The sequence below is a fragment of the Monodon monoceros genome, unplaced genomic scaffold (assembly GCF_005190385.1).
Source record: "Monodon monoceros isolate NGI ecotype Baffin Bay Population unplaced genomic scaffold, NGI_Narwhal_1 Super_Scaffold_22, whole genome shotgun sequence".
NCBI lineage: Eukaryota > Metazoa > Chordata > Mammalia > Artiodactyla > Monodontidae > Monodon > Monodon monoceros.
In genome coordinates, this window is record NW_021703779.1 from 90,118,838 (window position 1) to 90,137,826 (window position 18,989).

Here is an 18,989-nt window from a genome sequence, read left to right on the forward strand (position 1 = left end):
AGCAGAAGTCATAAAAAAACTTAGACTTCACCAAAATCACAAACTCTCAAGCTTCAGAAAATGCTGTTAAGAAAGGGGACGTCAGTGAAAATGACAGAGTTAAGAACCTCTTGGGGTTTCCCTGGTGGCACAGTGGTTAAGAATCCGCCTGCCAATGCAGGGGACACGGGTTCAAGCCCTGGTCCGGGAAGATCCCACATGCCGCAGAGCAACTAAGCCCGTGTGCCACAACTGCTGAGCCTGTGCTCTAAAGCCCACGAGCCACAACTACTGAGCCCACGTGTCACAACTACTGAAGCCCACACACCTAGAGCCCATGCTCCACAATAAGAGAAGTCACCGAAATAAGAAGCCCGCACACTGCAACGAAGAGTAGCCCCCCTTGCTGCAACTAGAGAAAGCCTGCACGCAGCAACAAAGACCCAGCACAGCCAAAAAAATAAAAAAGAACCTCTTAAATTTCTCTTGCCATAAAAGCAATGAGAACACTGGCAGAAATGTCAGAATCAACTTTTTCAGAACTCTGAAAATTAACCAATCTTGGAAACATTTATTGAAAAAACATAGCTGAATATCAGTAAGAATAATAAGTTTTTTAAAAAAAAAAGAATAATAAGTTTTGTGGCATTTTAACTTGCCTTTTTCTCATCCCTTTCTCTCATGTCGGTAGTAACCTTGAAGACCAACAACCCCAAATCACAGTGAAACCGGCAGCCTGGCAACCGCTGAAGAAGAAAGAACAGAGTTGGAGTTCCTTTAAAGCCCCATTCCCAGAGAACTGTCATTACTTGATCTGTCTAGTGGTTCCCTGGAAGATCACACAAGCAACATTCTCTTTATCTGACTCAGCTCAAAATTCATCCAGTGCTAACAGCCTTTTTCCTGAGAACTTCTGTCAAAAACAATCAGAGGCAGTTGTTGAATTTTCTGGCTAGCTGAGGTGGTGTAGCTGAGACAAACAATAGGCTAACCAAAAAGCTTAGAAGGAAATCCTAGGGAATAAAATGTCCTTAGGGGGCTCTGAAAAGCTCCGACATATTTCTAGGAATCTAGAAGGCCATACATGTGCACAGGACTGTCCACATGGCCAGAGCTTTGTGTGTGCTCAGGAAAGACCTGAAAAATCCGTAAGCTCTCACCACTGACTAATATTGAGTTTCTGCACAAGCAGGGAGTAAAGGCTACAATGGAGTTATCAACTGCTTAGCTGACTGTTGAAGATGTCTTCAGCTTACACACAAAGTCCATTGGTACTGGGAAATCCCTCAGTACTGGGAAAAGTACTAGTTCTAGACATAATTAAAACATTGTGTTAAGTTAAAGAAGGCCATATATTATATGATTCCATTTATATGAAATGTCCAGAATAGGCAAATCCATAGGGACAGACAGTAGACCAGTGGCTGCCTGGGCTGGAAGTAGAAACAGTGACTGAGAACAATCTCTGGGGTGATGAAAATGTTCTAAAATTAGACTGTGGTAATGGTTGAACAACTCTGTTAAATTTACTACAAACCACTGAATTGTACATTTAAAATGAGTTTTATGGTATGTAAAATACATCTCAATAAAGAAGTGAAAAAAAAAGGACCCACCTACATTCTTTAAGAAACTCGCTTTTTTCAAAATATGAAACTCACTTTCAAATATAACAATATAGATAGGATAAAAGTAAAATGGAGAGAAAGCAATTCTGGAATGTTGGAGTAAGGACCTCTGAAAATCTGCTGCTCCATAAAAGCAAAAAGAACACCAGCAAAAGTTGTCAAAATCAAACTTTTGATAAGTCTGGAAATTAAGTAAAGGCTTGCAACAATATGAGGAACAGCTATTCAAGAAAAACAGCTGAGTAGCAGTCAGAATACTAAGATTTGTGGCACTTTAACTTCCATAATCCCATTTCCCTCTCTCCAGTTTTTCAGTAGCCACTATGATAGTTGTGAAAAACAGCAGCCTAACTGACACTAGAGGAAGCAGAGCAGTTCTGGTGGTGCTCCCCAAAAGCACCATCCTCAGAGAACTGTCACTGTTTGACTTTCCTAGCACCTCAATGAAAAGCTACACTCTGAGGGTTTGTCTTTGACTTGGTTCATATCTCACTCTGTGGAACAGCCCATCCCTAGATCATGTCAAAACCAATCAGTGGGGCTTGTTTAACACTGCAGCTGCTTGAGATGGCATTATCAGTTGGAGCTAACAAGAGGCTGACAAAAAAAAAACTTAAAAGGAAACATAAGGAATATGAAACATAGGGAAATCACACTTCCTGCTTTCAAAATATACTACAAAGCTATGGCAACTAAAACAGTATGGTAGTGGCTTAAAGACAGATGTATGAACCAGTGGAAAAGAATAGACAGCCCAGAAATAAACTACACATGTATGGTCAACTGATCTTTGACAAGGGTGCCAGGAATACACAATGGGGAAAGGATAGTCCCTTCAACAAATGGTGAAAAGTGGATATCCTTGTGCAAAAAAGTGAAACTGGACCCTTATCTTATGCCATTCACAAAACTCAATTCAAAATGGATTGGGCTTCCCCGGTGGTGCAGTGGTTAAGAGTCCACCTGATGATGCAGGGGACATGGGTTCGTGCCCCGGTCCGGGAAGATCCCACATGCCGCGGAGTGGCTGGGCCCGTGAGCCATGGCCGCTGAGCCTGCGCGTCCGGAGCCTGTGCTCCGCAACGGGAGAGGCCACAACAGTGAGAGGCCCGCGTACCACAAAAACAAAACAAAACAAAACAAAATGGATTAAAGACTTAAAAATAAGACCTGAAACTCTAAAACTCCTAGATGAAAACACAGGGGAAAAGCCTCTTGACATTGGTATTGGCAATGATTTATTGGATATAACCTCCAAAACATAGGTAACAAAAGCAAAAACAGAGAAGTGGGACTACGTCAAACTAAAAAGCTTTAGCATAGCAAAAGAAAAAATTAACAGAGTAAAAAGGCAACTTATAGAATGGGAGAAAATACAGCTGACTCTTTAACAACACCAGTTTGAACTGCACAGGTTCACTTAATGCAGATTTTTTTTTCACTAAATACATACTATAGTACTACAAGACCTGTGGTTGAATGAATCTGTAGATGTGGAACCATGGATATGGAGGGCTGAATATAAAGTTATACATGGATTTTTGACTGCTCGAAGGGTCAGTGCCCCTAAGCCCTGTGTTATTCAAGCGTCGACTGTATTTGCAAACCACATATCTGATAAGAGGTTAATATCCAAAACATATAGGAAACACCTACAACTCAATGGCATAAAAATAAAACCTGATTAAAAAATGGGCAAAGTATTTGAATAGACACTTCTTCACAGAAGATATATGAATGGCCGATAGGTATATGAAAAGGTGCTCAACATCACTAATCATCAGGGAAATGCAAATCAAAACCACAATGAGATATCATCTCACACCTGTAAGGATGGCTATTATCAAAAAGATAAGAGATAACAAGCGTTGGTGAGGATCTGGAAAACTGGAACCTTTGTACACTTTGGGTGGGAATGTAAAATAGTATGACTGCTATGGAAAACAGTATGAAGGTTCCACAAAAGATTAAAAATAGAAATACCATATGATAAAGCAATCCCACTTTTGAGTATTTATCCAAAAGAATTGAAATCACAAATATCAAAGCCAAGAGTATAATGGTTGTTGCCAGGGGAAAGGGGAAAATGGGGAGTTACTATTCAATGGTTATAAAGTTTCAATAATATGAGATGACTTAAGTTCCAAAGATCTGCTGTACAACATTATGCCTATAGTTAACAATACTGTATTGTACACTTAAAAGTTTGTTAAGAGGGTAGATCTCATGTTGTATTCTTACCACAATTTAAAAAAAAAGAAAGAAAAATAGGGAATGAGATATCCATAGGGGGCTTTGAAATGTTCAGACATATTCCTGGGACTCTAGAAGGTAAGGTACACATGCAGGGCTATGCATATGCCAAGGAAAGTGAGGGCCTGAGAAGTCACTAATCTCTCACTTATGACTGATCTTGAGGCTCTGCATAAGCAGGAAGTGAAGTTGAAGACCGAGTTGCAAACTGCCCGCCTGAGCACTGAAGGAGTGACCCAATACACACAGACACACACACACACAGATACACACAGACACACACACACACACACACACACACACACACAGACACACACATACACAGCGCCTTGGTAAAGGCTGGTAGAGTTCTTGATTCAAGACATTTAAGAAAAACTCTCCGATCATTAGTGGGCCACTATGCTAACTGGACAGAGACTTCAGCGGCTTTACATGACAAAGAATTCAAAATTGACAGAATTGGTCCAGGAACATCACTAAACAAACAAATAGCAACAACAACAAACACTGGGTGGGGAGGGGTTGACTGATTTTCAGAGTTGTCACATAATATCATTTTAAATGTCTAATATTCAACAAAAAAAATTATAAGACTGTAATGGACTGAATATTTGTGTCCCCCCAAAATTCGTATCTTGAATCCCTACACCTCAGTGTGATGATAAAAGGAGATGGGGATGTCTGAGTAGTAATTAGGATTAGATGAGGTCCTGAGAGTGAAACCCTCAGGAATGGGATTAGTGCCTTTATAAGAGTCATCAGAGCTTGGTTCCTCTCTCTGCTCTCTACCATGTGAGGATCCAACAAGAATTCAGCAGTCTGCAACCCAGAAGAGGGCTCTCATCGGAACCTGTTCATGCTGGAACCCTGATCTTAGATTTCCAGCCTCTAGAACTGTGAGAAATAAATATCTGTTGTTTATAAGTCACCCAGTTTATGGTACTTTGTTATAGCAGCCTGAGATGACTAAGACAAAGACACTGAGAAAAACAAAACGAAACCCCCCAAAACCAAGAAAGTATGGTCCATACACAGGAAAAAAGAAAGAGCTGATAGAAACTCCCCTGAGGAAGCACATTGGGCTTCTCAAGAAAAAACTTTAAATCAGTTATCATAAGTTATTCAAACAATTATAGGAAATCATTTTATAAAGAAATAAAAGAATATTTCAGAATATCTTACCAAACAGAGAATAAAAATAAAGATAGAAGTTATAATAAAGAATCAAATAGAAATTTTCAAGTTGAACGGTACTATAACTGAAATGAAAAATACACTAAAGGGGCTCAACAGGAGATCTGAGTTGACAGAAGAAAGAATCATTAAACCTGAAGATATGTCAACTACCTCATCTGACGAAGATTACTAAATTTGAGGAGCAGAAAGAAAAAAGAATGAAGAAAAAATAATAGAGCCTTGGGGACCTATGGGAGACCAGCAAGCATACCAACACATGCATAATGGAGTCTCAGAAGAAGAAGAAGGGGTAAAGAGTTAATGGCTGAAAGCTTCCCCAAATTGATGAAAAACATTAATCCATACATCATAGAACCTCGACAGACTCCAAGTAGGATAAACACGAAGATACCTACGTGGAGTATGTCCAAAGAGACACTAAGACAAGTAGTCAAACTGTCAAAAGCAAAAGATGAAAAATGGATCTTGAAAGCAGTGAGAAAAAAGAGGTTCACCATGGACAAGGGGTCCTGAGATTATTAGTTGACTTCTCAATAGAAATTACAAGGGGCCAAAAGGCAATGAGATGACATATTTTATCTGCTAAAAGAAAAAGATTGCCAACCAAAAATTCAATGTCCAGCAAAAAACTATAGTTTAAAACTAAAGGAGAAATTAAAACATCCCAAGATAAACATAAACTGACAGAGTTCACCAGTAGAAGATCTGCCCTATGAGAAAAACTATAGGGAGTCCTTCAGACGGAAATAAATGGACACTAAACAGTAACTCAAATTCACACAAAGACACTAGTAAATTTGACTACATAGGTAAACATTAAAGACAGTATAAACATTTTTGTCCTTGTAACTCTTGTTCCATCTGACTTAAAAGATAACTGTGTAAAGCAATAATTATAAAACTCTGTTGGTGGGCTTAAAATCTAGAAGGATGTCATTTGTATGACAATAATAATACAAAGGAGGAAGGAGAGAACAGAGCTAAAAAGGAACAAAGTTTTTTAATATTATTGAAATTAAGTTGGCACTTTAATACAAATTTGTTTAAGCTAAGGTGTTAATTATAATTCCCAGGGCAATTACTAAAAGAGTAACAGAAAGTAACAGAAGCAACAAGTTAATTAAAATGACATACTGTAAAAACTTATTTAACGTGAAGGAATAAACTGAATAATAGAGGAACAAAAGATACAAGACATACGGAAAATAAATCGCAAAATGGCAGATGTAAATCCTACCTTAACAACAGACTCCACTTAAATGCATTAAATATAAATTAACACTCTACATAATTGGAAGAATGGATTAAAAAATGATTTAAAAAAGAAAACATGATCTAACTATTTGCTGTCTACAGGAGACACACTTTTTTTTGGTTTGTTTTGTTTAAAAAAAAAAAGGTTGAAAGTAAAAGGATGGAAAAAGATATTCCATGCAAAAAAGAATCAAAGTAGAACAGGGTACAAGAAATTTGAGTCTCCCTTTTTTCCTTGGTAAGTCTAGCTAAAGGACTGTGAATTCTGTTGATCTTTCCACAGAACCAACTTTTGGTTTTCTTGATTTTCTCTATTTTTTAATTCTTTTTTTCATTTATTTTTGCTCTAATCTTTATTATTTCCTTCCTTAAGCTTGATGTGGGTTTAGTTTGCTCCTCTTTTTGTAGTTTTGTTTTCATTAAACTTTATTTTTTTAGAGAAGCTGTAGGTTCACAGCAAAATTGAGGGGAAGTTACAGAGATTTCCCACATGCTCCCCTGCCCCCACACATGCTCAGCCTCCCTCATTATCAGTATCTCTCACCTGAGTGGGACATTTGTTATAAATGATGAACCTACACTGACACATCATAATCACCCCAAGTCTATAGTTTACATTACCATTTACTCTTGGTATTGTATATTCTGTGGGTTTGGACAAAGTTTTGTAGTTTCTTAAGGTGGAAGTTTTGATTATAAATTTGAGACTTTTCTCCTTTATTAATATGGGCATTTACAGCTTTAGATAGCCCCTTAAGTACTGCTTCTACTGCATTCCTTAAGTTTTGTTATTTTTTTTCATTCATCTCAAAGTATTTTCTAATGTCCCTTTTAACTTCTTTTTGATCCCTTGGTTATTCAGTAGAGTGTTGTATAATTTCCACATATTTGTAAATTTCCTAAACGTCCTTCTATTATTGATTTCTAATTTCATTCCACTGTAAATAGAAGTGGTGAGAGTAGACATCTTTGTCTTATTCCTGGTATTGGAAGGAAGATTTCAGTCTTTCACCATTAACTATGATGTTAATTATTAACACAAATATATGGTCAACTGACTTCTGACAAAAATGTAAAGACAAGTAAATGAAGAAAGAATACTCTTTTCAACAATTGGTACTGGAATAATTGGACATTCATAAGCAAAAAAGTGAACTTTAACATAAACCTCACACCTTATGTAAAAAGTAAGTCAAAGTGGATCATAGATCTAAACGTAAAATATACAACCATAAAACTGTTAGAAGAAAATAAAGGAATAGGGCTTCCCTGGTGGTGCCATGGTTAAGAATCTGCCTGCCAATGCAGGGGACATGGGTTCAAGCCCTGGTCCAGGAAGATCCCACATGCTGCAGAGCAACTAAGCCCGTGTACCACAACTACTGAGCCCACGCTCTAGAGCCCGTGAGCCACAACTACCACGTGCTGCAACTGCTGAAGCCCGCATGCCTAGAGCCCTGCTCTGCAACAAGAGAAGCCACCGCAATGAGAAGGCCGCGCACTGCAACAAAGAGTAGCCACTGCTCGCCGCAACTAGAGAAAGCCCATGTGCAGCAACGAAGACCCAATGCAGCCAAAAATTTAAAATAAAAATAAAAAATAAGGTTTAAAAAAAGAGAAAGTAAAGGAATAAATCCTTTTTCATAATCTGGTATTAGACAGAGTTCTTAGACATAAAAAAAGCACAATCCATGAAAGAAAAAATGCGTAAACTGGACTGTATCAAAATTTAAAATATTTGCATTAATGCAAAAAAATTTGTACACTGAAAACTACAATATGTTGCTGAAAGAAATTAAAGATACAAATAAATGAAATAAATGCAAAGACATTCCGTGTTCATGGATTGAAGACTTAATATTGTTAAGATGTCAGTACTGCCCAAAGTGATCTACAAATTCAAAACAATCCTATCAAAATACCAATGACGTTTTTTGCAGAAATAGAAAAATCCAGGAATTCCCTGGTGGTCCAGTGGTTAAGACTTAGTGCTTTCACTGCCGTGGGCCTGGGTTGGATCCTTGGTCGGGGAACTAAGATCCCACAAGCTGCCCAGCATGGCCGAAAAAGAAAAAGAAAAATCCATCCTAAAATTCATATGGAATCTCAAGGGACCCAAACAGTTAAAACAATCTTGAAAAAGAAGAGCAAAGTTGGAGGTCTTACACTTCCTGATTTCAAAGCTTATTACAAATCTACAGTAGTTAAAACAGTGTGGTACTGGCATAAAGACAGACATACATACCAATGGAATAGAATGGAGAGCCTAGAAATACACTCTTTCATTTACAGTCAAATGATTTTCAGAGAGTATGCTAGGACCATTCAATGGGGAAAGGCAGTCGTTTCAACAAGTAGTACTGGAAAAACTGGATATCAAACATGCAAAAATGAATTTGGACCCTTTATATCATAAACAAAGTTAACTCAAAATGGATCAAAGACCTAAACATAAGAGCTAAAACTATAAAACTCTCTGAAGATAATATAGGAAAAAAGGTTTATGACATTAGATTTGACAGTGATTTATTGGATATAACACCAGAAGCACAGGGAACAAAAAAAAATTGACAAATTGGACTTCATCAAAAATAAAAACTTTTGTGCATCAAAGGACACTATCAACAGACTAAGAAGGCAACCCACAGAATCGAAGAAAATATTTGCAAATCATATATCTGATAAGGGAGTAATATCCAGAATACATAAAGAACTGCAACTCAACAACAAACAAACAACTTATCTAAAAAATGGGCAAAAGACACCCTTGTACATTGCTGGTATGAATTTAAAATGGTATAGCCTCTATAAACAGTATGGTGGTTCCTCAAAGGATTAAACATAGAATTACCATATGATCCAGCAATTTCACTTCTGTGTATATATTCAAAAGAATTGAAGGTAGGGACTGGAACAGATAGTTGTATATCCAGGTTCACAGCAACATTATTCTCAATAGCCAAAAGGTAGAAGCAACACAAGGGTCTATTGACAGATGAATAGATAAACAAAATGTGGTAGATACATACAATGGAATAGTGTTTAGCCTTACAAAGGAAGGAAATTCTGATACATGCTACAACATAGATGACCTTGAAGACATTATGCTAAGTGAAATAAGCCAGACACAAAAAGACACTGTTATGATTCCACTTACATGAGGTACCTAGAGTATTCAAATTCATAGAGACAGAAAGCAGAATGGTGGTTGGCAGGAGATGAGGGAAAGGGAGAATGGGGAGTTAGTGTTTAATGGGTAAAAAGTTTCCATTTGGGAAGATGAAAAAGTTCTGGAGATGGATGGTTACAATTGTTGCAGAACAATGTGAATATACTTAATACACTTAAAAAATAGTTAAAATGGTCAGTTTTATGTTAGGTATATTTTACCACAATAAAAGAAAGTTTGCTCTGCAAAAGACACTGTTAAGAGAATGAAAAGGCAAGCTACACACTGGGATAAAATATTTGCAAATCATATATCCAACAGAGAATTGTGTTTAGAATACATAAACAACTCTCAAGAGTCATCAGGAAAAAATTAACAACTCAGTTAAAAAACAGCAAAAGATTTGAACTGACACTTTAGCAACAGGATATAAGGATGGCAAATAAGCATATGAAAAGATGTTCAACATCGTTAGCCATTAAGGAAATGCAAATTAAAACTACAATGAGATAAGACTTCACAGCTATTAGAATAACTAAAATAAATACCAACAATACCAAATGCTGACAAAGATGTAGAGCAACTGGAACTCTCATACATTGCTGGTGAAAATGCAAAATGGTTCAGCCACTCTGGAAAATGGTTTGGCAGTTTCTTATAAAGTTAAACAAACACTTACCATATGACCCAGTAATCCCACTCCTAGATATTTACCTTAGAGAAATAAAAATTTTATGTTCACACAAAAGCCTGTACAAGAATATTCATATCAGTATTATTCATAATCACCACAACCTGGAAACAGCCCAAATGCACTTGAATGGGTGAATGGATAGACAAACTTTGGAACATTCATACAATGGAACGCTACTCGGCAAAATGAATGATAACACAACAACTTGGATGAATCTCAAAGGCACTATGCTGAGTGAAAGAAGTCACTCTCAAAAGATTACATATTGTATGATTCCATTCATATGACGTTCTCTAAAAGACAAAATCACAGTGATGGAGAATAGATCAGTGATTGCCAGGGATTATGGGTGGAGTTGGGAGTGACTATCAATGGATAGTATGAGGAAGTTTGAGGGCCACAGAGCTGTTCTCTATCCTGATTGTGGTGGTGGTTACATGAATCTATGTGATTTACACGATTTACAATTCACAGAATTGTACACATAGCCCCCCCCCAAATAAACAGGCAATTTTAAGTTCATTTCAAAAATAAAATATTAGCTATTATATCATCATCAATAGTTATACGTTACTGATTAATAAAAGTATTCAGAATTAGTTACAAAATAGGATCTAAAATTCATTAAGGTCATTTTATGTCTGGTATAATAACTTAAAGGTATAGAGAAAAATATCAACAACACTAAATGTAAAAGCTTTATTACAACTTCTACTAACTCCTCTCTTTAATATTCTGTATCAGGATAATATGCTCCCTGTGGATCATGTCCTATAAACATTGTCATATACTGAATATGGAATTAAATAAGAACTCAACTTAGAAGTCTGGGACCCTAGGTTACATTCCTAAATCTAACACTGTAAGAAAACTCTCGACTTGCCTTTTGTGCCTAATTTTATCTTCCTCTTCATTGAGGTCATGTACTTGTCTGCACTTGTCTTTTTGTGGTATGCTGTGAAGGTGTAAAGCAAGGAGTTTCAAAGATAGGAAACAGAACAGATTCATATACCACCCACCCACCCCAAATACCAGGTACTGCTTTAAGTGATTCACATGTATTACCTCTCTTAATTCTCCTAACAACCCTAAAACATAGCTACTATTAATATTCTCATTAATATTCTCATGAAGAAAATGAAGCATAGAGCGGTAACTTGCCAACATCTTATAGCTAGTAAGCGGGGGGAGCCAGGATGTTCCCAGCAGTCTGCCTCCAGAGCCCATGTTCTTAATCAGTATGCTATAATGTCTCTCCACCAAAGGCTGTTTGTTCATTCTTTCTTTCCTTCCTTCACCACTGCTCTTCCATGTCTATGGTCTCTCTGTCTCTAACAAATCATTCATTCATTCTGTTGGCTTTACCTATGGTCTAAGCATAGATGAGCCCCAATTCTATGGATCTAGTTGTGCCCTCTCCCCTGAGCTTCACTGCTGCATTTCCAACAGCCTCCTCGATATCTGCATTTGATGATCCTGCGGTCTCACAAATTTAACACGTTTAAAATCAAACTCATCATCTTTCCTCAAAATTTCCCCATAAAGGCTTCCTTAATTTTGCCGACTGTTAAATTACACAGCGTTGAAGCACCTGGGCTATCTTTGACACATTTCTCTCCACTGACCTTCATTCTCAGTCAACAAGTTTTACCAATTCTTCTTTTGTAATGTCTCTTATAATCATACCTACTTCTCTTTCCAATTCCATTGCCATCATCCTAGTCAGCTCTTCCTGCTGAAATGACTGTAATGCCTCCTAAATTGTTCTCCCTGCTTCCAGTTCTCCCTTTCGTGCATCCTACTTACTGGCCACTAGATTAATCACTTTCAAATACTGCTTTTATCATGTTACCCCTGGCTCAAAGACCTTTAACCATATCCAAAATGACTAACTGAATAACGAACTCTGTATAGGTCTATACTACCTGCCAAATAAAGTTCAAAAATTTTAGCTTCCTTTCTAACCTTGTCTCTCACGACAACTCCAAACATGCCATAGTGCTTGCGACAACTGCTGCTAGTGAAATGCCTTTCCCTCTCCTGAAGACTTGGTGGTATTATTAGAACATTTAAATTTTACCTCCTCTGAGAGGCCATGTTCAGTAATGCCAGTCAATGCACAGTGGCCTTTCCCTCCTCTGAACTCCTACAGCCCTTAACAACTGTATCTAGCATTGTTACTAAATGTTATATGTTTCTCTCTCCAACCAGCAATTGGCACAAAGTCAGGAACCATTTCTTAAACTTCTGCATACCTTCCACAGTGCCTAGCAAAACTTACCTGTTAAACCCATTCTTTCTGGTTAAGAGACACACCATTTATCTATATATTTTGTGCTAGTTTATAGTTCTACCTAAAGACCCTTCACAATCTAGCCTCACCTACCTTTCCAGCGTCATCTCCTGTCAGTCCTCACTGTGTCCTATACTTCCTGCCACACTGAACTTTTCACTGTTCCCTAGACACACCAGGTTCTTTCACAATCCTATTCCTACTCACCCACTATCTGTAATGCCCTCTCCCCACTATTTACCTGACAAGTGCCTGTTGATCAGTCAAGACTTGGTACAAATGTCAACTCCTGACTCCCCCAGTTAGACTTAGATGTTCTATCCCTGTGTCCCCTCAGCATTTTATTCACGTCTCTACAATAGCAATTTTCATGTTGTACTGCAATTAACTAGGTACATATTTGTCTTTCTCAAGGGACTATACATTCCTCAAGAGTAGCAATAGTTCATCTTTCCCCTACTCCCTTCACTAACTCTTCATAGTTAATGCCCTGATGTTAAATCTTCCTGTCAGTGAAAGAACATATCAAGTCAGTGGCGATCACATACCTTGGTAATAAAGAGCCTTGAGGAAGGAGTGACGATCAGCTCCCTGAAATAAAGAATTTTCTATTTCCATTTCTCGCCGGGTCAGCTGTTTGCTCTTTGCAAATCTCTGTGGCAGGCAAAGGATGCGCTGACGCTCTGAGATTCTTTCCTCAATATCTTGAAGACGGTTCTGTATCGCTTCAGGGGTTGCCCTAAGTCTCGCCCTCTGAAATAAGAGAAATGAGATGGCATATATCACAGAGGACACACCCTAAAAGTGACAATCTGATGCCTTAAACAAGAAAGAAAATGATCAGGGCCCAGAAATGGTCATTTACAGACATGTTAGCTAAGAAGTCAAGGAGCAGGAATACCCTGCGCTCCAGTGGTTGGGACTCTGCACTTTCACTGCCGAGGGCACGGGTTCAACATCTGGTCAGGGAAATGAGATCTCACAAGCCACGTGGCACAGCCAAAAATAAATAAATAAAATTAAAAAAAATAAAATAAAATCCCATTTGTTTAGGGGAAAAAAAGTCAAGAAGCAGGGGCTTCCCTGGTGGCGCAGTGATTGAGAGTCCGCCTGCCGATGCAGGGGACACAGGTTTGTGCCCCGGTCTGGGAAGATCCCACATGCCACGGAGTGGCTGGGCCCGTGAGCCATGGCCGCTAAGCCTGCACGTCTGGAGCCTGTGCTCCGCAACGGGAGAAGCCACAACAGTGAGAGGCCCGCGTACCGCAAAAAAAAAAAAAAAAAAAAAAAAAAGTCAAGGAGCAGCTTCTCTTTTACCAAGGTCCCTATCCTAAAAACCAAAAAAGATTCAGACACAAAGCTCAGTGTTGTGAGAACTAAAAATGAAAAGGTTCCCAGTACCAAAATGAAAAGATCTTACTTTTTGTTCTCCAGAAAAAATTTGCCCCACTCACCTTTTCACCTGAAACATGGCTCTTCCAAATCAAGATTTCTGTCTCACTAAGCCCTAGTTCCCTGAGAGAAGCAGTCTCCTGGTCCTTCTCATGCAGTGTCTGGAACTGGGACAAAGTCATAGTCCCAGCTGCTTCCTTCCCAAAGGGCTTGTACATAGTACCAGGAGCAAAGCTCTCTTTCTTAGATACACATCTGCAAAACAAGCAGGAAGAGAGTAAGAACATCTTCAAGTTACCACAATTCACAGAAATGGGGCTCGCCATTAAGAGGCACAATGAAACTCAGTGGCAATTTCTCTCTCACATACTATTTCTAGGCTGAAGCACCACTGTAATGATATGGAACTCCACCAATAATCCAGGACTAATGACTGAATCAAATATTTATTTATTGGGTACCTACTACGCATCAGAGACTGTGCCAGGTACTGAGGATTAAACAGTAAAAAAGATAAAAACAGTTTCTGCTTTTGTGGAAGAACTGTAGAAGAGAGGCAAGTAAACAGGCAATGATAATACTGGATTATAAGTGCTATGTATGTTAAAGGAAGATACAGGAAAGGTACTTAGCCCAGACGGAGTGGGATATGAGAGGCTTCCTAGAGGAAGAGACACAGAAGTAAAACGCTGCCTAATAAGTAGAAGTTTGCCAAGGAAAGCGGGCTGGGAGAGGAGTGTTACATCCAGACTTTAAGAGGCGTCTGTCACCTGGAGGTGAGGGTCTATGATAGTCTGTTTGCAAAACCAATACCTACTCCTCAATGGAGACACTGGTATCAAGTTGATGCTGAAGGAGGCTTTTCAGCTGCCTCTCCCCTTCTGTTTCCAGCTCCTCCAGGACATGCTCATCACTCTTCACACAGCTATTTACCCTGGAATAGATACAAGAATATATGTGGAAAGTAGAAGAGACAGTTAATCTCAAAATATATTCTTTATCTATATTATTTACCATTAGTGATCCCATTTGTTCAAAGACACTTCTCTATTTGTTGTCCTTTATCATTCATTCCACGAACATTAACTAAATACCTGTTTACACACAATGAATGCACTGTGCTAGGTAGTGATGGAGTCAAAGATATTCAAGACAGAGTCTTTATCATCAAAAAACTTGCAATTTATTTAGGGAAAGGTAACAGATACGTATGTGTTGAGTGCATGTGCGGGGCAGAGGGGAAGAGGGGGAGAGAGAGGGAGAGGGAGGGAGGGAGGGAGGGAGAGAGAGGGAGAGGGAAAAGGACAGGGAGAGAGAGAGGGACAGAGGGAGAGAGAGAGGAAGAAAGATTTTATATCTTTTATATCTTCTTTATGAAGCATATGCCAAATCAGTAGTTCACAGAAGAAAGATAATTGGGAGGCAAGGTAGTAAATGAAGACTTGGGAAAGGTAATTCTTACACTGGCATTTGAAGGATTGAGTATGATGAAGGAAAGAACAGGGAGAACGAGTATGAAGAGACAGAAATATGTTCTGGGGGATAAAAAGAAGTTCAATTTAGCTGGCATTCATGTATGGGAGCCTTGGGAGATCATGTCGGAAGGGTAATTAGACTCAGATTGTGAATGGCCTTAAATACACCAACTAAGAGGTCTGGACCTTAATGTACACGTAGTAGAAAGCAATTTATTAGATAGTTAAGTGACATGGTACAAGCGATGGTTTAGGAAAATGAATGTGGTTATAATAAGCCTTATGGAATAGTATGGAATAGTAAGAAAGAAACCAGAAGAACTAGTTAGGAAACTATAATTTATCAAGCATAAGGTGATGAAAGTACAAACTGGAGTGGTAATAGAAATTGAAAGGAAGGGTTAGATGAGAAAGGCCTTTTGAAGGTAGGGGTAAGGGAGAAGTGAAAGATAACCCTGAATTTCAAGCTGTGTAACTGAGAAATGGGACCAATGAACTAAAGAGGAAGTTCCAGATGGACTAAATGGTTTGGGAAAGGGAAGTCATTATTGTGTTAGCCGTGTTGAATCAACTACCTATTACAATTGAAATACCAACATGAAGTATCAGGAATGCTCCAAAGACATACTGAGTCTGAGGTGACAATGTGATACTGGCTAAAAGGAAAGTGATAGCAGAACTGTTGCATAGATAAGAGTCTGAGGCTGCATACGGAAATCTTTAGTCATCTGTGTTGTCAGGATCTGGAGCTGTGAGAGAGGAGAAGATTACCAAAGAAGGGAGTATAGAAACAAAGATCAAGGGGGTCATAACATTTTACAGCTTAAGCACTACTGTGTAGAAATCTAGGTAATGCTAATATGAGCTAACTAACCCTAAATAATGAAAAACTCTGAGTGTAAAGAAATAGCAGGACCATTTAAGTGTGCAACAAATGATTATAAAAGACAGAAACAAAGTGAGTTAATCCCATGACGAAAATAAATATTAAATACCTTTCTTAAAAAGTAGCCCTTTACTACTGGGGTTATGATGAGATGTAAAAGATGTATCTCCCATAATTATAAGCAAGATTCCCATACTTTAGACAGACTTATACCAACTTCGGGAAATTTTAAAGTATCCATAGGCCCAGGGTTTTCAAAAATTCCTTTTCAGTATCTTAATCGTTACTTATTGTTTAGAATTCTGAAAGTTCCTGTTAAGTTTAAAGTGGCTTTGAAATGAATAAACCATAGCTAAATACATCAGTACACATGAATTTCAAAAAGAAATGTGGAGTGAAAAAAAGCAAGTCACAGAAAAATTCATGTAATATGTGTCTGCGTAGCGTTGAAAATTGGATAACACTAGCAACACTTTGTTTAGATATAAATTCGTATGTGATAAAACTATTTAAAAAGAAAAAAGCAAGGGAATGATTAACGCAAAATGCTGGCTAGTGATCCCCTCAGGGAGGGAAGAGAAGCACTCAGGGAAGGGCACACAAGGGACTTCTGATACTGGTAATGTTCTATGAATACTGTATCGATGATACTGCTGTTATCAAATGATACAGCATCCATGCTACTGATACTGGTAATGTTCTGTTTCTAAAGCCTGTAGTGAGTACGAGTCTATTATTATTCCTTAACCTGTATATATACATTATTTTGCATGTATGAAAGATATCATAAACATTTTTTAAAAGTCATTTTGAGGCAAGGAAAATCAAACTTTTTTTGAAAAAGATGCAGAAACTGACAGTGCAGGAGAGCATTATACCAGTAAGAATTTAAATGCAGCGCTCTATTCCAGAGTGATTATTCTACTTGCAGAATGAATACAAAACTAATTTAATGAGGATCCTTTAAAAAGTCTTTGTGTACTGTCAATAATTGTAAGCTCAGGCTTTCAACAAAGACCAGCCACGTTAAAGCTGCCATTTCCTGCAGAACCAGTAGGGGGAACCGCTCGCAGCGGTGCCTTTCTTTTCTTACAGTACGTGGAACCGGTTTGGCACCCTGCTTCTAAATTTGTAACAACAAAGTATCACTTGCTTACTTTAAGACCTGAAAATGCAACATGTTCTCTGAGCCCGAGAAAGTCCTCTTTAACACACAAACACTGCGAATAAACGCGCCCACCCTGGGCCCCTTTCTGAGAACGGGGTGGAGGTAGGGCGGGACAGGGAGGAGCTGGCCCGCGTTTCTCCGGCGCAGGCCGGTTTCATCAAGCGGCCAAGACCCTTTTACCTGGGTGGGTCCGTCTGAAATAGGAAGGAGTCACAGCATCCGTCCCGGGGCCGGCGCCGTTGCCTAGGTGCCTGTGCCGGGAGGACATGCCTACGGGGGCCGGCAGGAGCGGCGGCCCTTCCTGAACTTCGCCCTACAGGCCTGTCCAGCCCGTCTCCCCTTTTCCCTCCTCCTTTGTCTTCCCGCTTACACGAAACCGCGTCCCCAGAACGTGACATAACCCCAAACCCAAAGTAACAAAAGCCACTTGAAGAGTTAAAAGATAGAACAGACCTCCCTTCGCCGTCTGCTCTCAGACAAGCCCTTACCTCTTCATGTTTCCACAGGCCCCTAGCTCTAACTTGGGTAAATAGGCCGCGGACTTCGAGTCCCAGAACTCTGCGCGGCCGACTCTAAGGGGATTGTGGTGGAGCGCAGGGCTCTGGGAATTGTAGTCTCGCATAGCTAGGAACCCAGAGTACGTACTGAGCAACCGGTATATTGTGAATTGTTCAAGTATTTCTCTTGGATTTCTTGTATAGGTTAAAGGTAACATCCAAAATATCCAGCTCATAAGCCTAGGAGTCGCCTTTGACTTCTTGACTCTCTCATCCAGTATCACCAAATCCTGGCCCCTCTAATTTCCCTCAAATGTGTCCCTATCAACCCTGCTTCTGCTTTCAAGGACTTCTTATCCTGCATCCCACCTACCTGCTGTTTCCAGTCGAGCCTCTGGTTCATCCTCTGCAGTGTTACCAGAGTGATCAGACTCAAGTTTGACCACATCACTAGCACAAATGGTTCTCCTCTGTCTCTAACAGAGGCTAAGACATTGTACTTCCTATCCTGAGAATCAGAAACCCACGTGTATTCAGGCCCATGAATGTTTTTATTGATAATTACAATGAATCAAGAGAGTGGTAGAACACAGTGGTTAAGAGAATGGGCTCCTAGTTCCCGGAAATGGAAATACAAATGTCCTTAAGTACATGAAAAGAAAGATGTTTAATCTCACAAGTGACATGTAAATTTCAAAGTACACTGACTATAAAATACCTGATGTGTACTCCTCAAAACTGTCAAGGTTATCAAAAACATGGAAAGTCTGAGCATCTGTCACAAAAGAATCAAAGGAGACATGATGACCAAATGTAATGTGGGATCCTGGGACAGAAAAGGGCCCTAGGTAAAAAAATATGGAAATATCAATAAATTATGCACTTTAGTTAATAATCTATCTATCATTATCATTATCACATCTATCATTAGCTGTGACAAATATACCAGAGTTATTTAAGATGTTAACACTAAATAAAACTGAGTGGAGGAATACAGAACTCTGTACTATGCAACTTTTCTGTGAATCTAAAACTTCTCTTAAAAAATAAAGTTTATTTTCTAAAAGTACATTAAAATAACATTTTTCACCCACCAGATTAGTA

General features: G+C 38.8%; 1 protein-coding gene across 3 annotated transcripts in view; it reads right to left on the bottom strand.

The window, feature by feature from the left end:
• RBM41 (RNA binding motif protein 41) overlaps nucleotides 1–17,909 on the bottom strand; it is a 68,320-nt gene extending 50,411 nt beyond the window's left edge. Inside the window, exons 1-5 of one of the 3 annotated variants that reach the window (XM_029240950.1) lie at nucleotides 17,877–17,895; nucleotides 14,677–14,793; nucleotides 13,922–14,114; nucleotides 13,016–13,220; nucleotides 11,058–11,129 (exon numbers count right to left, since the gene is read on the bottom strand). In XM_029240950.1, coding sequence (XP_029096783.1) covers nucleotides 11,058–11,129; nucleotides 13,016–13,220; nucleotides 13,922–14,114; nucleotides 14,677–14,793; nucleotides 17,877–17,884 — 595 coding nt within the window. In that variant the 5' untranslated portion in view covers nucleotides 17,885–17,895. Of the gene's footprint in view, nucleotides 1–11,057; nucleotides 11,130–13,015; nucleotides 13,221–13,921; nucleotides 14,115–14,676; nucleotides 14,794–17,568; nucleotides 17,787–17,876 lie in introns of those variants that run through there. The other 2 variants (XM_029240949.1, XM_029240951.1) reach the window with 2 other exon arrangements.
• Between the last annotated feature and the right edge of the window lie 1,080 nt (nucleotides 17,910–18,989).